Source organism: Manis pentadactyla, chromosome 18 (assembly GCF_030020395.1).
Source record: "Manis pentadactyla isolate mManPen7 chromosome 18, mManPen7.hap1, whole genome shotgun sequence".
Classification (NCBI taxonomy): Eukaryota; Metazoa; Chordata; class Mammalia; order Pholidota; family Manidae; genus Manis; species Manis pentadactyla.
Window position 1 is genome coordinate 28,646,030 of NC_080036.1, and position 25,336 is coordinate 28,671,365.

Here is a 25,336-nt window from a genome sequence, read left to right on the forward strand (position 1 = left end):
AACGGAATAGAAAGCCCAGAAATGGACACCCATAAATATAGTCAGCTGATCTTTGACAAAGGAGTAAAGGCAGTACTGTGGAGCAAAGATAGTTTGTTTCTTCAGCTAATGGTTCTGGAACAATTGGACATCCACATGCAAATAATGAATTTAGTTACAGACCTTACACACTTCACAAAAATTAACTCCAAATGGGTCATAGATCTAAAAGTAAAATGAAAAACTATGAAACCCCTAGAAGATAACACAAGAGAAAACCCAGGTGACCTTGGGAATAGTGATGCCTTCTTAGATAAAATATCAAAGATGCAATCCATGAAAGAAAGAACTGATAAGCTGGACTTCATTAAAATTAAAAACTTCTCTGTGAAAGACAGTATCAAGAGATTTAGAAGATAAGCCACAGACTGGGAAAAAATATTGCAGAAGACCACATCTGATCAAATACTGTTGTCCAAAAGATGCAAAGAACTCTTTAAAACTCAATAAGAAAACAACCTAATTTAAAAAATGAGTCAAAGACCTTAACAGACACCTCAACAAAGAAGATATACAGATGGTACATAAGCATATGAAAAGATGCTCCACATCAGGTGTCATCAGGGAAAGGGAAATTAAAACAACAGTAAGATACCACTATATACCTGTTGGAATGGCCAAAATCTGGAACACGGATGACATCAAATGCTGGTGGGGATGCAGAGCAACAAGGATCCCTCACACAGTGCTGGGGGTAATGCAAAATGGCATATCCACTTTCTGAACATATTTGTATCATATGGTCTAGCAGCAGCACTCTTATATACTTATCCAAAGAAGTTGAAAACGTGTATCTATACAAAAATCTACACCTGGATGTTTAGAGCAGCTTCATTCATAATCATGCAGCACTAAAAAGAAATGAGTTATCAAGCCATGAAAGGCATGGAGGAAACTTACATCATATTTCTAACTGAATGAAGCCAATCTGAAAAGGCTACATACTTGTATGCTTCCAACTACATGACAGTATGGAAAACGCAAAACTATGGAAACAATTAAAAGATGAGTGGTTGCCAGGGGGGGAGGTGGGGGGAGATGAATAGGCAGAGCACAGAGGATTTTTACAGCCATGAAAATACTTTGTATGAATTTGTAATGGCAGATATATAGTATTATACATTTGTCCAAAGCTATAGAATGTAAAACACCAAGAGGGAACCTTATGGTAAAACATGAATTAAAGGTGATTATAATGTACCAAGCAAGGTAGGTCATCCTTGGTGAAAAGGGTGCCATCTGGTGAGTGATGTCGATGGTGGGGAAACCTATGCATTGGGGGCCTGAGGCGGCGGGTGTAAGAATAATCTCTACCTCCCTCTCAATTTTGTTGTGAAATGAAAACTGCTCTGGAAAACAATAGTCTTTTAAAAATGTATTTAGTTTGAAAGACATAAATATGAATTTTTCCTATGTAGATACCAGATAACTTCTGGTCAAGGCGTTACCCTAAAGTCTTTAGGAAGAAGGGCTCTGAAGCCCTGGGAGAATGTGGTCTCTCTGGGAAATCTCTAGCCTGGGCTGTTGCTGTATTTGCAATGTAGGGGGAGGCAGTGGTTGCCCAGGGCCTGGGGCCACGGTTCCAGCCATTCTTTTTTTTATACAATTTTTTTATTAAGGTATTTTTGATATACACTCTTATGAAGGTTTCACATGAAAAACAGCGTGGTCACCACATTCACCTATATTATCGAGTCCCCTCCACACCCCACTGCAGTCACTGTCCATCAGTGTAGTGAGATGCCACAGAGCCACTACTTGCCTTCTCTGTGCTGCACTGTCTTCCCTGTGATCCCCCCGACCATGTGCACCAATCATGATACCCCTCAACCCCACCCCTCCCCTTTCATCCCCGCCAGGCCCTTGCAGTTTGGGGATCTGCTGCTGTTTTGTTCCTTTAGCGGTGTTCTGCTTCGTTGTTGTGCTCCACAACTGAGGGGGATCATTTGGCGCTTGTCTTCCTCTGCCTCGCAGCCACCCTCACCCCCACCCTCATCGCAGCCTCGGAGGCCTTCGCCCGCCCCAGGGTGCCTCACCCTTGCTGCTGGGCCGGCGCTGCCTTTGCTGTGTACTTCCCTCCCTCCCTCGGGGTTGCTCAGCCGGAACCCAAGTTCAGTTTCCTTTGGGACATGAGAAAATGACCTCTTCCTTCATTTTTCTGAGCTGGTTATTTGAAATTTAGAATTAGACATAATCAGCAGTGAAAAATATTCCAAAAGGAAACTTTAAAGGAACCAGTGTTGTTTATTAAAAAAAAAAGGCAGCATAGCGAATATACGGAGAATACTTGGGCAGCCCTAATAAAAGGGTGAACCTGATTTCAACAGTCGCACCTCAGGCTGTGGACTGCATTCAGAGGGCCTGACGGTTCTGCAGAGGAGGGGAGGAGGCTGCAGTGAGCAGTAGGACTCTTTGTGGCACTTTTTCAAACAGCGTGAAAAACTGTTTGAAACCACCTTTCAGCTTGTGTGCTGAGCCGCACCCCTGGTCCGGAGCCAGGCAGGGGCGTCCTGAGTGCTCACACAGCCCCGTCCACTAAAGGGAATGGCTGCGCACCCTGGAGCCCTGAGGTGGGTGCCAGGCGCTGTGTGGAGACCCGCTCGCCTCTTACTCATTGAATCTCCACTGCCACTGCCTGGTGGGCTTAGCAAAGCGAAGAAACTTGCCTAAAGTCACACAGTTTTTCATGGGGTGGGTCAGAGTTCAAATCCCTATCTATCCGACCTGAGAAATACTGGTTATGGAAATTACGTGGGTGCTTCTAGACGATTCATTCTTTTGTGTAGGTTGTCATCCTCTGTATCCCTTTTGGATACACTGAGTTTCATTAGCTAACCCAGTACAACCCCAGCTGCCACTTGCAGTCAGGGAGCTAGGAGTGGTCAGGTAGGCAGCCAGCAGCTGTCAAACCTTCTGAACCAGACTCACTGCTGTCTGAGTGTGCAGGGTGTGACACAGGCGTGATTAATAAATGTAAATGTGCCAGAAACAGGCGCATCCCAGAGAAAGGCAGGATGCTGGTTTGTTAATTTCTAGCTAGGAACATGCCTTTTCGATGGCCTGAGAGCTTCTAGCCTGCTGGGCTCAGTCTTCCCCAGGGGGGAGCTGCATAAATAGCGTTGAGTTTGCACGCAGCCAATGGCTCCCCGCCTGCAGTCTGCAGACACTCCTCATTCTGACAAGTTGATACCAAGTGATCAGTTTCCTCTTTTTTGATGGGTTGAGGGAAAAATAGATTCTGGTGTGGCCTCCATGATGTTCTACCTGAGATGTCTGAAGTTGGATTTGAGGATTCTTGAATTTCAGTGACACATTTACAAAGAAGCTCATGGGTTGGGTTATCCTACAAGTGGCTATTCTCATTTTTTATGGGTTGATTCTTTCTGATTTTACCTTCAGAGGCAATCTTTCAGGGTTTCAAGGAAACAGTTATTCCCCTGTACCAAATACATTAATGCATTTAAGAACTGGATCCTTTTTGTACAATATTTCAAGATATCGTGCTGTTAATGGTAATTATTAAAGGTTACTTTAGTATTCTGAAAGAAATAGCTCTTTGAGGAAATTTAGTTTTAAAAATACCTTAAAATGTGTGCATGTAAAATTAGTTTCATAACAAAAACATCTTGGAAAATCTCTTCTGTAGATACTTGAGTTTATTGAGCATTTACTCACTGTCATGCATTGTGTTTAGCTCTTCAAATAGCTCATTTAATCCAGACCATTTTTTGCCCAACACTATGGGTTTGGGAAAAAAAGGACCTGAATAGTTTCACCTTAGCACATGACTTGATTTTGGCATCCAGTTGGAATAGCATATAAAAGGCTCCTTGTAAATATTTGGTTCTTAAATTGATTGAAGGGAAATTTAGGGACAAGTGAGGGGAGAAAATGGAGACGATGTGGGTACGGGGGAGTCTGCAGGTTTGCCCGCTCTGGGGGAGCAGCCGGGGCTTCGCCTCTGGGTGGATCTTGGTGCCACCTTGTGGGTGGATCTGGAAAGGTCCATGCAAGTCCTCACTGGCGTCTAGTAGGATGCCCTGCAGAACCCCGAGTTTCCACGCAACACTGATACAAACTGCAGGTCAGATAACACAACTCTGGTCTAGGAATCAGAGGCTTTGGTTGTATCCTTCCCATCATTCTGCCTCCAGAACTCAGCCCAGATCCATCTACTCATCTCCGTGGCAACGGCTAGGCGCTGCTGCCATTGTCTCCCACTTGGACCACTAGGGAGACTTCCTTACTGGTGTCCTTTACTCTCGCCCGCCCATGTCCATTCTCCACAGGTAGCCAAAGGGATCTTTCCAAAAAATAAGAGTCAGATCACATCACTTCCTTGTACAAAACTCTCTAGTGGCTTGTCATGAAATTCAGAGTAAAACCCAAGTTCCCCTCCTGGCTTAGGAAGCCCTGCATCTCAGGGTTCCTGCCAAGCCGTGACCTCGTCTCCCGCCCTCTTGCCCTGGCTTTCCTCAAGGGTGCCCCCGAGCCCTGTGTGCCGCCCGCCCTCTGCCTGGTGCTCCTTCCTCCTTCCTGGCTGGCTCCTCCTCATCAGTCACACCTTGCCTCCCACGTTGCCAGCTCAGGGGCCTTTCCTTACTGAGTCTGTGGTGGAGCCCCTCTCCGTCACATGGCTCCCTGTTACGTGGAGGTGCCATCTGGCCTGTGCCCTGTCGGATGCCCAGTGCCTGGGAGACCACTCACCACGTACTGGGTGTCTGACCCAGGTTGGCTGAACGGGTGAGTGCTGCTCTCCAGGTCCTTGGCCTCACTTTCCGCTAGATACTGGATGGGGTCCCGTGATTTAGGCCTTTCCCGGTGGGGCGTGAAAAGATGGCTGGAATTAAATTCCCAAGAGTTGGGTTCCATTCCCACCACTGTCACTTACCAGCTGTTTAACTATACTGCTCTGAGCTTCAGTTTCTTCATCAATAAAATGGAGCTCATGAACTTTCCTTACTCATAGGGTAAGGACTAAATTTAAATATAAATAGAAGCAAAACATTTAGCACATAGTAGGCACCTTCTTTCTCTATTAAAACTGTACCATATTGCCGTAGTTCACATTGTCCCCTCCTGCCACTCAAGGATGGGGGTAGGCGCTTGTCTTTGCTCTCCGAGCACCTTGCTCCCTGCTTGGTGTATGACACACTAGTACACAGCCCACAAGGACCTGTGTTAAGTTTGACTTCTTCCACCTAAGAACTGGTGTCGCCTGACTCCCCTTATCTAGGCTCTGTCCTTTCGGTCAAGGTACTTCCTACTCTGCCCAGAGAGACAGAGGAGACGCTCACTGTTCGGGGAAAGCCTGGGGGAACAGTACGGCTCAAGACAAAATCTGATTTGTATCCTTACTGCTGTTCCTAGGTTTGTAGTTAATGTAAATTGATCCCAGTATAACTTTCTTTTTCTATAAAGGGAATGTAGGAAAAAGAGATAGATCACAAGATTCTTTTGTGGTTTCTAGTGTTAGGCTGCTCATAAGTTTCATAAGATTCCTTCTTGTTCTTTTATGAAGTAAAGTGTATATGAAAATACTCTGAAAACTGGAAGTGCTGTATTACATACATACATATATGTATAAATTGAAATGAGTATGATTTCTAGATAAATGGTTCTGAAAGATTAGCCATTGAATAAACATTCAAAAATGTTTTTGATTGCCTACTGTGTGCCAGGCACTGTTTTGGGAATTAGAAATACAGCAATGAATAAAGCAGGTAAATCCCTGTCTTTATATAACTTGCATTCTAGTGGGAGGGACAGACAATGAAGAAGATAGATAATAAAATGTGGAGTGTGGCAAATGGTGACTAAAAGCTAAAGAGAAAAAAACAAAGGCAAGCGATAGGGTCAGGGGAGGAAAAATCTTAACCTGGGTTGGAATTACATCTCTTTCCTCTCCCACCCCCACCCGTGGTCATGATCCATAATATAGCAACCTTGCCTCCTGGTGTCACATCTAAATAACGTCAGGTCATCTAGGGAAAGAATGAGGTTCATCAAAGCTTCTAATAATAATTCATGTTTCTGTCAGCCATATTTACAAAGAATTACTTTAAAATACTAAAATACAAATAGACATCTTCCATATCTGATACGCTGATTTTACAGTCTTTTTTTAGCGGTCAATATTAATAAATACATAAATATTTAAAATCCAAAAGACTAAACTCAACAACTTACATAATTACCATTATCAGCCCATGAGCATACTGTTGTTTCTATATTACCTAAAAATATCAGCTGCTTTTGAAGCTGAAAGATTAAATCAAAGCTGTGTTATTAATAACTTCCATTCTAAATATTAATGTGAAAAGTAAATTCTTATTAAGAGAGCCACGACCTGAAGTATTAGGTCAGCTTGGTTCTGATTTTTATATACAGAGACACGAGGAACACAGGAATTCCAGCAGCTCTGGTGCCCCCGTCCAGAGCAGTCGGGACACTGTTTACCCTGAGGGCCCGCCGCTGACGTCCGCTCACTGAGGACTGCCGTCAGATTTCCTGGTGGTGGTTATTTTTTGGGGGGGCAGTGGTAAGTAGTTGTCCAGCCCTGCTGGGATACTGCTTGGCAGAGGTCCTGAGAGCCGGATATACCCCGTAGACAGGATGTGAGATTAAAATGCAGTTTAGTTAAGTAAATAAAACAAGTGTTCAGTAGTAAAATAGAATTACTGAAACATAAATTTTAAATTGGTATTGCTTAGATTATACTGAGGCAGAATTTCTAGTCTTCAAAAAATGTATAGCTTTCTCTCTTAAAAATGAATGCATTGGTGAATTACTTTTGTAAGTTGAGACCATAAAGTTATGGTGTCCGTTGTGAAAGTTACTCCACCCACTTGTGGTGAGGTCGTGTCCTCCGAAGTGCTTTCCCAGGAGGGCTGGGGCTTTTGCCTGAGCCATCCACACCTGTATCTTGTCCCTCAGCTGTGACCAACATTTTATATATGTGTGTGTTTTAAAAAATCATGCTAGTCACTAACGTTTAAAAATTCTATCAATTATTGCCTTTAACTTAGTTTTTCTCCTCCTGGTTCCTCAAGTTTGTGTTGCTGACTTTCTCAAACAGTGATTTGAAAGGTTACTCTATTTACTTCTTGTTTCATGACAGAAAAAGACTTAAGACTATGAATTTTGCCTCTGAGTAAAATTTAACAGTATCCTGTAAGCTTTACTGCATGATATTCTCATTTTTATTATTTTCCAAATAATCTGTAGGTGTTGTTTGCATTTCCTTCTCTGATCTAGCAATTATATGAGTTAACATTTAAAAATTTTCCAGGGAGGGGTTATTTGTTGATTTTGTTTAAATTTATGTTTTTAATTTCTGGTCTGATTGCATTATGAAGAATAAAAAACCATACAACTTTTACTTTTAGGAGTATGTTTTAAGGTTTTTCTTTGTGACCCAGGATATCATATTTTTACACTTCTCTTCCTCCCCTTTCAGACTGTTTTTAACTTACTTGATCCCTCGTAGCGCACTTCCCCCGAGGGCCCTCCTGCCGTGGGCTTTCTGCTTTCTCTTAGGAGACCGCCCCAGGGCTGTAGAAAATGAGCAGAATGATTTTCCTTCTCTTTCTTTTTTCTGTAATTTTCTTCCTTCCCTTTCTATTTCCGGAGTAGGCCTTGTTCACTCTTTCGTTCATTGCTTTAACCTTTTTCAAAACCAACAGAAAGCTCACTTTTTCTCCATCTCCTTTGCTTTCCCTCTCACTGCTGGGGGCAGAGGACAGTGGGATGGACGTCACGTAAGGCCCTCCCGGCCACCTCCCCGAAGTTCTGGCCTTGGCACGCCCTGTGCGGGCTAGCAGGAGGCTGCCTGGGACTGGGCGCCCCGGGGACATGGGTGCTGTGATGTTCTCCCCTCTGCTGGGCCCCCCTCCTCAGCCTTAGCCCAGGGCAGTAGGGCCCTCCTGCTTCTTGTGCCTTCTGAGAGATGACATTGCTGCACAGCAGATCAGAAGCTGAGCAGGTGGCCGATGACTTGCAGGCACCAGCTTCTAGCAGTGGTAAACATACACGGGCCTCCTCCATCACTAGGCAAGTCCCGTTACGTGTGTTTTCTGTAGGGTAGAAGATTGTCTGAGGGGAGGGACTTGAGGAGGGTAGTCGGGCAGTGTCTGTGGGAAGGCTTACAGACCTTGTGCTTCCGCTGCTGGGCTCCAGGCATGGAATCATACCGTCCTCAGAGGTCTGCGGATCCCCTCAGCACATACAGGATTTACCTGGGAAAATTCCAAAAAAAATGTCTCTTCCTCTGGGTAGCAGCTCAGTGCCAGGGTTCATCGTGTGCGGTGGGATTTTGGCTCCCATTCTCCCTCCTTTGTGCAGCGCACAGACTGTCCAGACCCCCTGGTGGCCATGGGTTTGCAGCTCAGGTTGTTGAATTAGCCAGACTGACTGGTCATTGGAAGCCCAGCTGCCACTTGGCCAGCTGTGTGACCTTAAAACACGGTACTTGGAACCTAGCTTTCCAACTGCAAATTGTTAACCACGTTGCTGTGAAGATTGGGTGAGATGCACGTGTGCAGCCCGTAGCATGGGGCCCAGTAGTGCTAAGCCCCGCATTGGCACTATGATTAGTAGTATTCATTGGGGTCTGGTTATGCCATTGTGTTTATCTTGGTGTCTTTTAGTGTGAAGTTCTCAAACAGATAGCTTTTATTGATAAGTGTTATGCTCCTCTATAAAATGAAAGTGTCAACTATTTCTCAATGGGGTTTCTTTGACTGTGATGTCCCAGGGTTCTGATTGCTGGATTTCATTATCTCTGTGCCATTTTAGACATAAGACTTCAATGTCCACCAGGGGAAAGATGGAAGCTGGCATGGAAAGAACCAGTGTTCACTCAGTGTCTAATTTCTGGGGGCTCTTGATAACATTGGGGTATTTGTGCACTTGGGTAAATGTAGAGAGCTAGTTTTAGTTTGTGACTTTGTAACAAATGAGAAATTGAAGCAGAGGAAAGTTGAGTCATTGCTTAAAGTCACACACAGCTAGGAAAAGAAAAGGTGGAATCAGACTCGTTTTATTTTTCCTTTTCTGCTCTCCACCTTTCCTGGGGTTTATAAGGAGATCCCTGGGATACTTCTGTCTAGTAACTATTTACTTCATGTAATTTTTCTCTAGAGTAGGAGTTTCATTATCATCTGTGGTGCTGATTGGAGAGAAATCTTATGCAAGGTTATCTTTTTCTCCCCCATTTCTGAGCACATCTTTTTCTTCCAGGCGGCAGCCGATGTGCAGTTTGGCCCCATGAGATTTCATCCAGATCAGCTCCAGGTAGTAGCAAAGCATGCTGGGGGTTTCACACACCGATTTTCTTCCAAGAGGGGGGACAGAGATGGCCTGCAGTTACACAATGAAAATAATCTTCCATTTTAGATAGGAGTATTGGAACAATGCTAAATTTCCTGAACTTGGTAACAGTACTGTGGTTATATACGAGAATGTACTTTTCTTAGGAATACACATTGAGGTAGAGGTGAAAAAAATGCAACCTACTTTTAAAAGGTTCAGAAATAAAAGTGTGTGTGTGTGGAGAGAGAGTGCAAAGGTGGCAAAATGTTAACAATTGATGAACCTAGGAGGGATATGAAAGTTCATTGTCATTCACAACTTTCCTGGAGGTTTGAAATTGTGCGTTATAGAAAAGCAAAAGCATCGTCTTCCCCATGTTGCTGTGTCGACTCTGTCAGAGACACAGCGTAATCTGTACATTCTCTAATGCAAAATATGAGGCAAAATAACCAACTGAAGTTCAGCTCCAAAGTTATTTGATACTCTCTGCACACAAATGCCTACTTACTATTACATTTTTAAAAAACGTGAAAAGGACTGGCTGAAACGCGCTCTCTTAGGTCTTCGCATTTGTGTTTTGGCTCATTTGGGGGAACTGAGAGGAGCCAGGCCCTGGGGGCAGGGTTTCTGCTGGCTCTGCAGCCTCCTTCTCCCAGGCTGCCCCGACTCCGCCTCTCCACCGGTGCCCCCGTTGGTCAGTCTGGGTCCAAAGGGGGACAGCGGGGTGCTCCTCAACTAGAGGCGGCTGCAGGCCTGGCTGGAGGGGAGCTGCAGAGGTGCAGGCGCCCCGACGCGGGCCAGTTGTGGGGATGGCAGCCGTCGTCCTGGGCGGAGGCACCGACGCTCCTCTTGCACCTGGTGCTGTTCCCTGCTTACCTGGCAGGTTTTGAAGTAACATTTTGGTCTACTTTGAATCTCCTCTCTTACAGTCAAAGTAATTTTTTTTTTTAACTTGGAGGAATATGTAAAATCTTGAGTCAAAACATTATTTAAAGTATTAAGTATTCTAGGAGTTTGACTGAAATAGTAGCATTTGCCATCTAAGGACTTAGCTGGTTAACTTACTGCTAACTAAGATAAATAGTTGTGTGCTTTAATTGAGTTCGTTTCAAGATAAAATGCTCTATCAGGCCTTTGCTGAGTTCCGCCAGCAGGCGTATTAGCAGGAGGAGTAAAACTGTATTTGCTCCATGCGCTTGGACTTCCAGACTCAGAGCAGATAGAGTCGCACTACTGGGGGAGGTGGGTGGGCGTCCCCGAGTTACATGCAGGAGGGTGGCATCAGTAGACTGTCGGGTTCACATCTGGGTACTTGCCTTCAAAACACTTGGGAGTATTCTGAGGTTTGTTAATAAATGATCATTCTAACATCTTTTTTTTTTTTAAGTGTTTGTGCTTTTTTGATTCAGGTACTTTTAGTGTTTACCAAAGAAGATAAACAGTGTAATGGATTCTGTAGGGCATGTGAAAAGGCAGGGTTTAACTGCACAGTTACCAAGGAGGCTCAGGCTGTCCTAGCCTGTTTCCTGGACAAGCATCACGACATCATCATCATAGACCACAGAAACCCCCGACAGCTGGATGCCGAGGCGCTGTGCAGGTAAGCCTGGGGCTCGGGCCTGGGTAGTCCTGCTGGCGTCTGTGACGGTAAATGTAGCCCAGAAATACAGGAAGTTTATTTCAGTGTCTTAAGTTGCCTTCCACGCGTGTAAAAAAACACAATCTTAGAACATAATTATTTCTATGACTGATCTTTCTCTCTTGTTTTGCTTTGCTTTGGTTAAAACAGTAAGAAAATATGAATGAAGAAGCATTAAGGGTTCAGATGAAACGTGAATTGTAATTAACTGTAACTGTCATGTGCATGTTACTGCAGTAAGAGTTATAATTTTCTAGATGTTTTTAAAGTCAGGAAATTTTTGAAAATTGTCTTCTAATGTTCAGTGGATATGCCTCAGTTATAGTACTTGCAGACTATCAACACGAGGGAATTCTGGGTGGCAGACATAAATCTAAGAAAAGCACTTTTAGAATTAAGTTATTTGCTGCTGATGGAAGTGAGGCAGAGTGAAATGTCCATTTTATTTCATAGAAAACTTTATTTTGGGGAAGACAAATTATAATTTTAATGTAATGTAAAATTTGATAATGTGTTACTTTTAAAGACATTTAAAATCTTGACTGTTAGGAGATAGAAAAGATTTAACCAAATATAAAAGGGTTAAAAACTGAGGTGACAAGAAAATGACATCCTATCAAAAGGTCGTTTGCAGGCCCACGGTGATTTCCACGCCCTTGTTCCCTTGGCTGTGAGAACCCACCTTTCAGGCGTTCAGATGAGGTGGCTTTCCCCCGGGGTGACCCACCTCGGGAGCGCTTCCCTTCCGGCCTCAGTCTAGCGCCTGCGCTGCTGCCTGGGCCCCGGTCCCATTTCTGTCTGCCTGATCGCCCAGGTTGGTTTGGCGTGTTGCCTGTGCAGCCACTTGGCGCTGCAGTGAGAGGCAGTGGCCTGAGAGGTGTGCAGGAGCCCTGGCCCTGGCAGGGGGAGCCTGGGCCCTGGGTTCGGCTCTTCCTGGACCAGCGGCTTGCCTTTGTGTGACTGACTTCTCTGCAAATTTGGAGCACTTTGTTTCCAAGATCCGTTCCGCCTCTATCCTTTGATGGACAGCATGCAGAGGAGGAGAAGGAAGCACCTCCACGGTACTTGGTAGTCTCGGTGGAAAGCTGCAAGGCGGGAGGGCATCCCAAGGCCCCCATGGAAAAGGGGAAGCGGAGGTGCTGAGAGACACTTGGCCTCTTTCTTGGTCTTGTCCAGGCCCAAACCTAGGCACAGGTATGTGCTGGATGATGGGAATTTGTGTCCACAAAGATGACTGCCGGATCATCCTGTGCGATAAAACAAAGGTTAGGCTGTGGTAGTTATGCTCTACTTCTTCAGTGTGGTAAAACGTACATACCATAAAATTCTCCACTTTTTAAGGAAGGAAATATACTATTGTTACCCATTTTGGCTATATTCTAAATAAAAACGGTTTATTTGTCAAATTTTTATTGATATGTCAATATAATTTTTGTACAATTTTAATAGAATGCAAACTGGGTTGTTCAATATGTAGTTTTAGGAACAGACTGTCATGTGCGTGTCCTCTGCAAAGCCCCCCCCACCCTCCGTCCAGCCTCTGCTGGGGTTTGGGGCTCCCGAGGGAAGGCCCTGAGTTGTGGCTCTCCATGTAGAACCCCCCTTTATCCAGAGCTGGCACAGGGTCCCTGGGGCAGGTTAACCCCCTTCCCCAGATTTCCAGCACTGGGGGACAGGAATGGTCTCTTCTGGGTAAGCAGCTCCGCACGGAGTGTAGTTTCGCATTCAGACATGCGGCTGAGGCCGTGTCCTCCGAGTGCCTCCCCCAGCACAGCTCCGGTTAGCCTGCCTCCAGCGCCGAAAGGCTCCCCGTGGGTTTGGACGGAGCAGTGAAGAGTCAGCAGAACAGCCGTCTCCTCTGTGCCGGCCGGAGAAGCGGACCTCCCCAGACGCAGCTCCTCATCGCATCCCTTTCCTGAGGGCTGTGGTGCAGCCCTGGCCCCGGATCTCAGGTCTTCTCACCAGCCCTGCTCTGCCACATCTCCGTCTTGGTGGCTCGGGGTGCGGGTGGGGGTGCAATTCGTAGTGAGTTTTCTAGATGCAGGAATGGGCCCTGATTTATTTTTCTAAGTCAGTTTCATCTCGATCCTGGCCCTTACCTGGCTTATCTCCCTTAAGATCATCCCTTTAGGGGTTCCTGCCCACTGTGGAGTTGTTCCTTCAAGGAATCTTCCCGGACTCCCTCCTGAACCTGCTGACCCTTAGCTCTGTCCTTCCCTTCACCCTCCTTTGGGGATACCCAGTCAACACCGCCTGTGACAGGCTTTTCCTCAGTTGCTGACTTGTCTAAATGATTAGCATTCATCTGTAAGTCTCCACGGGGGACACTTGGAAGTCCGTGCCCTCCTTATCAGGTGCCTTGCTGAAGGCCAAATAGTCTGTGTCTGCAGTGTTTCCAAATCTGCCATTTGAGGAGCCCTGTTCTGCAAGTCTTCTCAGTTCTGGGCACTCTATGTGGTACTTGAGCTACATGAATGAGGAAGACGTGGTTCTTGCCTCTGAGGACCTAAGGCTGCAGCTTGTAGGCCAAGCAATTTCAGTCCGGCCCAAAAACGCCCACAGAGGTGGAATGTATATACAGAGTGCTGTGGTGCTGGCGCCGAGGAGGCCTTCACAGAGGATGTTTGGGCTGAGTCCTGAAGAGCGATCAGGCTTTGAGAGGAGAAAGCCTGGTGTGGGAATAGGCAGGCGTCCAGGGCTCCCGTGCGCCGTGTGGGTGGCTGCCGTGTCAGGTGCGGGACTTGGCTCAGGGTGACGCTGGGGCAGCAGACGTGGGCCCGATTGTGAGCGCCTTGTGCGCTGAGCCAGACTTTGGACTTTCCTCTGCGGGCAGCTGAGACACCAGTGCATTCTGTGTAGGGGGCATCAAGAGCTGAGTGGCAGTTCCCTCTGGCCCCGAACGGGAGGACAGAGAGAAGACGGAAGCCGCGGAGGCGAGGCAGGCATCGTGGGCCGTCACAGGCCCTCTTCTGCGGTGCTTGGGACCAGCCCCTCCTCCCGCTGCCTTTCAAAAAAACCCATGAAGGTGACAAGAGGCAGAAACTGACCACAGCAGTTAAAAACCAAAGACGAGATGACAGGCGTGTCAGCAGCTGGGAGAGCAGAGAAGGACGGGGCTCCCCCTCTGTCTCTTCTCCCGGGGCGATGCAGCAGCTGCTGGGTCCCGGAATGTCCTCTGCGTACGTCAGTCTCTGAGGCTGAAATACCAGTGGCCCTAAAGGAAGGAAGTGGGAAGAGACTTTGCTGCACTTCCCCTGCGTCCTGCGGAGCCTGGGATGCTGGAGGGGCGCTGACCAGGGAAACAGCTCGCCCCCCCACCCCTGAGCTGGGCAGAGCACTGCTTCCAGCCCCTGCGGCCCCTTCACTCCTTGCATCCACCAGGAAACCCAAGGCGGGCAGCAGAGCGAGGTGGATAGACACGTTGTTTTTCCTGCCCTGTTGTGAGAAGGGACAGAGGCATAAGGAGCTGGAGACAGCCTTTCCCATACTGCAGTTTCAAAATGGCAAACCGCATTGATTCTCAGGTTTAGGCGGAGAACAGAGAGAGCGGGCTGGGCGTCTGCTCTGTGGGGCAGACCCGTGCGTGACTGCCGACTGCACTCGGAGCACGAACAGGCCTTTAGGCCCAGACCTGGGAGGAGGATGGCAGCTAATGCCGAGGGTCTAGGGAAAGCGTGCGGGGGAGACTCCTGGCCCTCTCCGCTGCAGACTGTCTGCCTGGGGTGATGTCACTCCCGAGCAGGATTCAAAAGGGGGCATGTAGCTGGATGGAGCCGGAGGGCGTTATGCTCAGTGAAACAAGCCAGGCGGAGAAGGACAAGTACCAAGTGATTTCACTCATCTGTGGAGCATAAGAACAAAGGAAAACTGAAGGAACAAAACAGCAGCAGAATCACAGAACCCAAGAATGAACTAACAGTTACCAAAGGGAAAGGGACTGGGGAGGGTGGGAGGGAGGGGAGGGAGAAGGGCGGGGAAAAAGAAAGGGGGGCATTACGATTAGCATGTATAATGGGGGGGCATGGGGAGGGCTGCGCAACACAGTGAAGACAAGTAGGGATTCTACAGCATCTTACACTGATGGACAGTGACTGTAATGGGGTGTGTGTGGGGGACTTGGTGAAGGGGGGAGCCTAGTAAATAATGTTCTTCAAAAAAAAAAAAAAAAAGGCCAGGGGGCATGTAGGAAGCTGCCAAAATTATGGTGGGAAAGAATAGCCAGCCATAAAGACTAAGAATATTATTTTCTACAAGAAATTGAAGAGCCTTTTAGGAGACATATGCTTAGTGTGCTTAGAAGAAACAAAGAAATATTCTTTGTGCAGCAGGAGCAGGGCTCTGTAATGAAAGGCAAAGTTTGAAAAAGGGAGGTGGGGGAAATAGAGCTGCGTGGAGACTCAACACACATTAACAGAGTTAAAGTCTCTGCTGGATGCAGAGGCAGGACTGAACTCGGGGAGCCGGGTGCTCTCACCCAGTCTCTGGCTCCGCTCTGGCCTGCAGACCCTTCTTACCACTCTGAATTCCATTCTTTTTTTATCTGCAACTCCTTCCACATGGCAGAGGGAAACGGTGGTAAAATGTAAGCAATGGAGTTGGGCTTTTATAAAATTTAACTCATTAAAGGGCTCTGCTCTGTTATTACAGTAAGCCTCCGTCATACAACGTTTTTTCCAGTTTTGTGTCTAGATCACCATCAGAATTATTTGTGGTTGTCTGGTGTGTCTGAGACTGGTGGTTGCCCCCAATACCCATTTCTACTCTTGTCCTGTAGTTTCCTACTACACAAAATAAGTGTTTAACGGGGCAGATGGCCACCCAGAAAACACACCGTATTTGCTGGCTTTTCTGGGAGCTGGCCGGTGTGAGTGCCGTGCGTCTCCTGGGAAGCGTCGGCATAGGGGAATTCTCGCCCTTCTTCCTGCTGCCTGGGCTGTGGGTGTCATGGCTAGAGCTCGGCATCTCTCCCAGACCGGGAGGGGGAAACCGCAGCCGAGGAAGAAAAGGCAGAGGAGCCGCATGTCTGAGGCTGCCAAGTGCTGATACAGCCCTAGACGCCCACCTCTGCCCGTCTTTTATGTGGGAGACAAATCTCGTTTAACCCTCTTGCAGTCCACTTCTTTGGAGTTTTCTGTTATGTGCAACCACATCAAATCCTAATGATACAGCAGCAGGCTTGGTTTTGAGAGCTGCCCAGCATGCCTGCCCAGCCTTTCAGAATCTCACGCTGTAGACTCGTCTTCTTCCTGCCTTCTTGGAATCAGCCTTCCCAGTGCCTAGCTGTGCGTGTTGGTGATGCCAAGTCATTTCTTAGTTTCCTTGAACTCTGAAGTAAAGGGTGTTCATTTGCAACCCTGTTTCCTGACATGTCAATATCCTTTTTCTTTTTCCTTCTCATGGACAAGAAAGTCAAGAGCATACCTTTGCCTTTTCTACGTGGTATTAGATCTCCTTTGCAGGGACTGGCTTGTTTCCAGGTAAATGTGTTCTTCCCTTCCTCTTTGTCCTTAGCTCAGCACCTCTCGTTCCTGTATCCTGAGTAGTCATCCAAAACTACTTCTTGAGATCATTTGCATGGCTGCCTACTTGTTATTAAATACTCAGATCCCACTTCTTCTAGAAGGGTGAGAGCTGGTTTGAGATGCCTGGCTGCATACTTAAATCTGCCTTTTCTCCCTGTAAATCTCTGTGATATGAGAGAAATATGAACACAAGAACAAGTACAGTCCTAAGAAGTCATGGAAATGCCATTTGTGAGCCCACGTCTCTCATTCCCTGTTTAAGATTAGTGCCAGGGTGACTATTAGCCCGCGGGTCTGAAAAGTGAACTGGCCTCGTCTCTGTGTCCGCCAAGCTTCAGTCGCCCTGCCAGGCTTGAACAGCCCTTCCCAGGGCCCCTTCCCCGCGGCAGTGAGCTTGGCTGTTCTCCAGGCAGGGAGACCACATCGGACCAGGGGTTGGCCCCTTGTCAGCACTCCCTGCGGTGACCTGCCGAGCGGGCTCTTCCTGGAGGGCCAGGCAGTGACCTTCAGGTCGGCTACCTCTGGAGAGGACAGGTAGGTGGAAGCTGGAGGCGCATGGAGTGGACGCCGGGGACAGCAGAAGGCACTGCCCCACTGAACTCCCCGGAGGGGGGTGTGGCTCTGCACAGAAGCAGAGGAAGGGTGGCCTGGAGGAGTAGGCGAAGGGGCAGAACCCGCTCCTCTGAGAATGCAGAGCTCTGACCCCACCCTGCGCCGACTCCGGAGAAGGACCAGGCCGCAGGGAAACGGAGGAACTCGGCTCCCGGCCTGAAAGGGAGACAGCGCAGAAGTGTGCCGGCCTCCTGGACAACGTGCGCAGAAGGGGACAGAGAGCAGCCGGGGCGCGGTGCGTCACTTCAGTTCTGTTAGTTCAAGAAGTAGAAGCACTTCGGAACCACAGAGCACGGAACACAATCTGAGCGGCAATTTCTCAATTCAGTCCTCCATGTTTAACTTTTTTCTGTCAGGTGTGGATTCTCTTCTTTCTGACTGTTAAGACTGCCTTGCATTTCCTAGATTTGAATTTTTATTATTACTGTTTTTGCCTGCATTCTACCTAGGAATGCTTCTTTAAGCGAACCACTTAGAGTACAGTGGAGAGCTGCCCTCCTGGGCTCCTTCCTGCACACCGTGAGCGCGGCCCTCCGTTTGTCACACACGTAGACATGCGTTTCCCTTTGGTGGGCAGAGCCAGATCACCCCTCTCATGTCAGCCCACGGTAGGGAAAATTCTCCACTTGAAACCACTTAGGTTAGCAAAGGCCAGAGCAGTTAGGAGGCCCATCATCTCAGTCAGCTTTTGTATTCACACTCCGTAATTGTTAGGGTGGCCACCGCCCACTGGTCAGGAGTTTGTCCCCGGAAGAGAGAAAGATCAAGTAGCCAGGAAGGTGAGTCCAGAGTGTGAAGGGCCTTGTGCTCTGCCTTCTGCCTCTCCCCTAGCTTCAGTGGTCACCAAAGTTGTTGACATGTATTTTCTTAAGAATTGCTTTAAGTTTATTTTAAAATTTGTTTTTCTCTCCAAGGTCTATCAGATCATCAAAACTCTCAGAAAACACAATTATAATCGGTGTAGTACGCAGGTAAGCTTTCGTTTTTCTTGATGTTAAGATGTGGGTGTCCCTGTAGTGCCAGCTCTCTGCAGCTGGCAGACCGGGACAGACCCTTTTGACAGGTCTTTTCTTCTTTCTTCTTTCTTTTGCTCTGACAGTTAACTTCACGGTGGGAGTGTCTGCTCTCCCGCTGGGTATTGTGATTTTGGATGGCCTTTCACTTTAGAAATAAGAGAGAATTCCATTCCTAAAAGTATGACTGTTTCCCAGGGGTATCTTCCTAGGACCTTCTAACTCCAAATGTCTTACGAAGATTTGAATTATACATAAATGGGGGAAATCTTATATTTCCTCTTTAAATTGGAGGTAAGGAAAGAATAGAAATATGTGAGGAGAAGGGCAGTATTGAAATAAATGTTTATGTATTTTTGTAGATGGAAGAAATGTTTCTGTGGCCTTTAAACTTTTTTCCTGAACTTTGTGGAGGAGAAGGGATTTAAAAAAATAAGTAAATTGCAAGTAGAAGAAAATCGGAAAGAATTTAAATTAAAATTTTTACATGTCCAATAGCTATATTGTTACACTTGTATTCTGGTTGTCAGAGTAATCTCTGTATTTCAGGTATTAATATGACTGCCAAAAAGTTAAATAGGAAACTAAAACAGAAAATTGTTTTCAACTTCGTACTTTTGTATGTTAATCCAATTCATCTAAAAGTGCTCATTATATGGCATTCATAGTATCTTGTTAATTAGTAAATAGTTAAAGAGGTAGATGTGATTGATAAAGCTGTTTCTAACCACTTAACTATGTTCTCTTGAAGGGCGGACAGAGAAGAGTCCTCTGTGATGCCCCTCATCGCTGCTGGCTTTACGAGGGTGTGTACCTACTTCTTTGTTATGCAAGTGTAATTCAGCCTGAGAAATTACTTTATCTCAGTTCAGAGCTAGCAAAAGTTATGAATTAATTGAAGAAAATGATTTGTTGCCTTGTGCTGTATTACAGATTGGTTTAACTTTTTATAACTTGGTAATCTAATCATCTACAATTCTTTGCATCCTTAGTGTCTTAAAACTATGCCTCCTCAAGTTCCTAAACATAATAACATCTCCTTTAGGGGGATACTCATCAGCATTTTGCTGTAGATGTGGTGTTGCAGTGCTCACACGTTCAGTTCAGGTATTATAGAAATAAGGCAATCGAAACGTGCCAAACGTGCTCCCTTTCTCCCCACCTTCAGCTCCGATCTGCTGGTTTCCCCCAAGCCAGAAGGCATCTGAAGGCTTCAGGCAGCTGCTGGCCAGTGAGCCTTGGAAATCACGATCGGGAGAACTATAAAGCTCACTCTTGGGCAGATTTGTAGCCCAAATTTATGTCAATGAGGTAGTGTGGAAATCTCAAGCCATGAATTTAATTTAAAGTGGCTCTGGGTGGTAGAACTCCTAGGGACCTGGCTGAGGAAGCCACCTTCACCTTTGGTCCCGGAGAACTCTGCAAATAATTCTTTAAGGGCAGCAGGCAGCACTCAGTCAGAGCTGACCAACCCGCAGGGAGCCGAGGCGTCCCGAGGGGGGAGAGACAGCAGAGGGAGACCCTCACGTCCTCGGCGTCACCACTGTCAGGCTTGGGTTATAAAGCAATCACACTACTACATGCACAGAAATGAAAGACAAGACAAACTTAGAAATATCTGCAAGGAATGGCAAACTATAAAAAGTGACATAGCAAATTTTAAGGAGAACAAATTGAAGTTTGAGAAATGAACACATTGTAACTGAAAAAATTTACTTTTTCAGAAGAAACTGCCCAGCATGTAGCACAGAGATAAAATAACAGAAAACTAGTTAGACAAGTTAAGAAATATGGACGATAGCTCATATAGGTTTAGCATGTACAAAACTGGAGTTCTGGAAAGATAGGAGAGAGAATGGGGCAGAGCAGAGGTAGTATCTGAAGAGAACTTTCCAGAACTGATCAAAGACAGATTCAGAAATTCCAACAAATCCAAAGTTGAGTAAATAAAGAGAGGACATATCATAGTGGAAGAAAAACCCAAACAGAGAGAGAAGATCTTAAAATTGGCCAGAGAAGGAAAATGACCCTCAACAGAATGACAGGCTAACGTAGCAGCTCGCTTCTCAGCAGCGATAAATGGGAAATAGAGAACAGTGGAATGATACTTTCAATGCGGTGAAACCTGCCGGCCTCGCATGTTATATCTAGCATAAGTATCTTTTGAAAATGAGGGTGAAATGAAGACTTTGAAAAATAGGAAGACAGAGAGTTTGTAACCAGTAGTCCCTCACGGGGACATCGTGAAGGATGAACTTCACGCAGAAGGGAGATGAACCCCAGGGGAAGGCCTGAAAGGCAAGAAGGAATGAAGAGCAAGAGAATGGTAAACATGTGTTGTGTGAGCATTGTATGAACAAGTATTTACTGTACTAAACAAACGATAATGTCTCGTCTGATCAGAGATCACAGCCAGAAGAGGACTCCAGCCCGAGAACCACGCACCCGGCTGGGCTGGCGCCCACCTTTCAGGGCGCGGTTACCCCCTCCGGGATATACACACAGCTCAGCGATCTCCCCGCTAGGGCCCTGTCCGAGGGCAGTAATTGAGGAAGGACTCCAACCACACAACGAATGAACTAGAACAGGAACCGTAAGGGGAGGGAGGACTGCGCGGAGAGGGAGGGTGAGCAGCGGCCCCGCCTCGCGCCTCCCCGCCTCCCTCTCTCCCGCTTTCCTTTTTCCTCTCTGTTATGTATCTTTAAATATAACATGATACATAAAATGTGATATATCTAGCTACGTATAAAGCTAGACCTGAATGGAAAAATATTGACTGGGATATATAATACTCCTCTAGCAAAAGGGATGTGCCGAAAGACAAGTTTTAATAAAAGCTCAGGGTTTAAATTTTGGACTATTTTAACAAACCCTGTGTCCTCAAGGTTTGTGGGGAGGAAGTGGACGCCGGAGGAGCCTCATGTCCTTATCTAGCCGGCGTGGAAGTGGGGCGGGCAGTGGGAGTATTGTGAGGCTTTTATTTTTGTGGCGCATGGGCAGATGAGAGCATCACTCTGTGGGAGATACTTTGTTCTGGGGGTAATTGGTATCCTGTTTTCAAATAGTACTAATAAATCTTTGCTTTTGAGATCAGTGAAAAAGAAGGTAACCATTAATAGAACAGAAAAGTGGTAAAACTTACAAGTTAACAAGAGGAAATATGGAGTTTACAGCAAATTGATCAAACTGACAGACACAAGGAAGAGGAAACAGTGTGAAATCAGACATAAACGCAAAGTAAGATAGGAGGAGACAAAATCAAGGGCAAGTGAATGGGCCGAATTGTCCAATTAAAGGGCAGTCTGTCAGATTGAGTCACAAAAGTACAGACAGAAGGAACACAGGAGTTCCAATATAACCAGCTAAGGTGGAGTTTAGGATTTTACTTTTCACACACCCAATTTTTTTCTCTTTGTTTTTATTAAGGTATCATTGATGTACACTCTTATGAAGGTTTCACAAGAAAAACAATGTGGTTTTTACATTCACCCTTGTTATCGAGTCCCCCCACATACCCCAGTGCAATCGCTGCCCATCAGACACACACCCAATTTTATATAAAAAGCACACAGGGTATTCTTACTATATAGTTCTGTGGTTCCCCTCCTTTTTTGACAGTCCTCATAGTTACACACATTTCAACACCTACCCCATTCCCTGACCTCCAGTAATCTATGTTAAATCGTATCAGGATAATCACGTTAGCCAGTGCGAAGGGGAGCGATCTTTCAAGTACAGGAGCCCAGGTTGGAAGCTATAGATCACCTGTTCCTAGTAGATCTTAGATCTTGCCCCCCTTAAGCTGCATGGGAAGCATTCACACCAGCGAAAAACTTTCCCGGGTAACTTTGGGGATCTTTATATCATTACTCTTAGGCTGCAAAACTGGCTTTCTTTTTAACAAAGACCTTAGAAGCATCCACTTGCTGGTGAAACTTGTACAATAGATTATTCGCCTGCCTTGGTTGTTGGCTGACCTAGAGGCACGAGGTCTCTTTGAAAGGGCACAGATGCACTGTCAGGAATTTGTGTGTTTGGTAAGAGCTGGGTTTGAATTCTGCATAAGGAAATATATCAGCACAGCTTTCTGGCCTGGAAAGTCTCCTGGTAGAAGGTCTAGTCAACCACGGTCCTTCTATTTTCTTGGTATGATTGAGTTATCATGAAGCTAACTTGGAAATTCAAAAATAATTGACACCCACTTTCCCTGCCTCTTACCCAAACCACTGCATCCAGGGGTCCTTTGAAGCCTTTTCTGGAAGCACTTTCAGGTGCCCGTCCCTACAACCAGCACAGAAGCTTCAGGATAGGCGTCAGAGGTGTGCGGCTCAGGCTCACCACTCTGTAGGTAACACATACAAGTGGATGACCAGTTCTCAGAGACCACACGTGCTAACTGATCTTCTCACGCGGAGTCCTGTACCTTCATGTAGCTAAAGGAAGCCGAGGTGACAGCAGAGCTTGTAGACCTAGAGGGAGGCTGCTTCTCCCAAGTTCCGTGGCTAGTTGGCAGTGGTGCTGCGGCTGGAGCCCTGCCCTAGACCTGAAGGCTGACACTACCGTGAGGTCTCTGCTGTTTAGGGGCCAGTCAGTGCAGGACTTCAGGGTGGCTGGAGACCTGCTTATCTCCTTAGTCAGACTTGGTGGCCAGTGAGTGCTTGCTGCCTAAATCTCAGTCTAGGGTGTGGTCTCTCTCAACACCACATATGTATTAGAATCCCCTGGAAAACTCCTCCCCTAGAGAGCCTGTTTCACTTGGTGTTTTCAGGGACCTGCATGTTGGTATTGTGTTTTAAGATTGCAGGTAGTTCTAATAATGCAGCCAAGTTGAGAACCACTGGGTGGGGCCCAGCAGAGTGGGTGTGATAGGCTCAGGAGTCGGCAGGCATGGGTCCCAGCCCTTTCATGAGAAGGGGAGGTAGGTTGGGCTGGGGAGAGGAGCCTAGCTGCCTAGCTGCTCTTTAAGCAGAGGGAATAGCAGCTTGTTTCTGGAGGATCTATTGCCTTCTCTATCCTCCATGCCCTGTGGAATCCTTGAGACATAAATGAAAGTTGGAGAAGAGCAGGAAAGAAAGGATGTTTAGACACACAGAGCAAAGCAGGCAGCGGGGCAGACCCTGGGAGCAAGGCGCTGTATGTTTAGTCATGTCTGCTTAATTTTTTTTGGTATCATTGATCTACAATTACATGAGCAGCATTATGGTTACTAGACTCCCCCCATCATCAAGTCCCCCCACAAACCCCATTACAGTCACTGTCCATCAGCGTAGTGAGATGCTATAGAGTTACTACTTGTCTTCTCTGTGTTGTACAGCCCTCCCTGTGCCCCCCCCATTAAGTCTGCTAATCATAATGCCCCCTTTTCCCCCTTGTCCCTCCCTTCCCACGCGTCCTCCCCAGTCCCTTTCCCTTTGGTAAAGGTTAGTCCATTCTTGGGTTCTGTGAGTCTGCTTGTCTGCTTTATTTTTAACCTTGATCTCCACCTTTGGGGTAAAAAGGTTTGGATATACACATTCTTACCCAATGAGAAATCTGGTTGCATGCACGGGAGGCCATTTGTTGAACTATAGAAATGTACGTGTCTCCATGTCCCAGGATCCCCCCCTCAGAGCAGGTGAGGCCAGCTAAGCCCTCGGAAAGCTGTGGGCGCCTGTCCACTTCAAGCCCCCCCCACCCCGTGGTCTGCTGGTCTGCTGGTAGTGGCACAGGCACTAGGCCCAGAAGTCTCCCCTCCTTCTCCCCAGGTCAGAGGATAAAATACTGCTCTTGAATAAGTGACTATACTCTGAAAGTTAATATAAATAGGACTTCAGTTAATACATTTCTTCCTTTTATATAGTCTAGTCTCTGCTAGTGACACACAGACAACCCTAATCCTCTTACATTAAGGCACTGAAAGACAAGCATTCTGAAGCCGTGTTTTTGTTTTTTTTTTTGAGAGGGCATCTCTCATATTTATTGATCAAATGGTTGTTAACAACAATAGAATTCTGTATAGGGGACTCAATGCACAATCATTAATCAACCCCATGCCTAATTCTCAACATTCTCCAATCTTCTGAAGCATAATGAACAAGTTCTTACATGGTGAACAAGTTCTTAACATAGTGAGTAAGTTCTTACATGGTGAACAGTGCAAGGGCAGTCATCAGAAACTTTTGGTTTTGATCACGCATCATGAACTATAAACAATCAGGTCAATTATGATTATTCGTTTGATTTTTATACTTGATTTATATGTGAATCCCACATTTCTCCCTTATTATTATTATTATTTTTAATAAAATGCTGAAGTGGTAGGTAGATGCAAGATAAAGGTAGAAAACATAGTTTAGTGCTTAAGAGTGAAGCCCTGTTTTTTTAAAAGTTAATTTGGTACCCATAAATTTTCATCTTATTTCCTGTTCATCATTACAAATAAAGTATTTTTTGGATTTCAGTTACTAAAATGAGAAGTCTGTTGAAAAGAATTATTTTTATTGATATACATAATAATTTAAAGGTGCGTGTATGTTTATCCACAAAGTCCCCTTTGTGTTTGTAGAGGTATGTGGAAAACCCCAGCCTCATGGCCTGTTACAACGAACTGCTGCAGCTGGAGTTTGGAGAGGTGCGATCACAGCTAAAACTCAGGTAACGCTGCCACTCTGGGAAGCCCGCCACGCCACGCAGCGTGGCGCTGCAAGTGAGACCTTTGGTTGTGGGCAGCTACCTTTTGGCCGTAAGTGACCTCCTGCTAAGATGGAATGGGGCAGAGGGGTGGTGCCTCTCCTGATACAGACTTTTGGAGTCTGCCTATTGCCTAACAAGTGGTCATGTTAGTGATTGGAGTCTCACATCTGAAGATGGGGCTTCAAAATAATAGTAGATGAAAAAGCAGGATATAGAAGTATATATACTGAGTTATCTATTTTATTTTTTAAGGGGAAAAAACCCCTTGTAATCTATACACACATCCAACCTGTTAACATTATCTCTGGTAGGTGGTATGTTTTCTCTACAATAAGCATTTTGTAATTTGCTCTTGATAAAGTTGCTTTTTTTTTTTTAAGTGAAATGAGTAGAACCTGGGTCCCTGTAGAGCAAGAAAAGGAGAAAAATTAGTAAAGTTACATGAATTTAACAGAAGAAGAAAAAAGTCAGCAGCTTTCTGTCATCCTAGGTTTCTACCTTGGGTGTTCTATTCTTTAACATTTCCC

General features: G+C 46.0%; 1 protein-coding gene across 4 annotated transcripts in view; it reads left to right on the forward strand.

The window, feature by feature from the left end:
* The window catches only part of PDE8A (phosphodiesterase 8A), a 124,310-nt gene that overhangs the window by 51,360 nt on the left and 47,614 nt on the right, over nucleotides 1-25,336 (forward strand). For 3 of the 4 annotated variants that reach the window (XM_057494739.1, XM_057494737.1, XM_036931868.2), the window contains exons 2-6: nucleotides 9,280-9,333; nucleotides 10,761-10,951; nucleotides 18,039-18,095; nucleotides 18,889-18,943; nucleotides 24,682-24,770. In XM_057494739.1, coding sequence (XP_057350722.1) covers nucleotides 9,307-9,333; nucleotides 10,761-10,951; nucleotides 18,039-18,095; nucleotides 18,889-18,943; nucleotides 24,682-24,770 — 419 coding nt within the window. In that variant the 5' untranslated portion in view covers nucleotides 9,280-9,306. The remainder of the gene's footprint in view (nucleotides 1-9,279; nucleotides 9,334-10,760; nucleotides 10,952-18,038; nucleotides 18,096-18,888; nucleotides 18,944-24,681; nucleotides 24,771-25,336) is intronic. The other variant, XM_057494738.1, reaches the window with a different exon arrangement.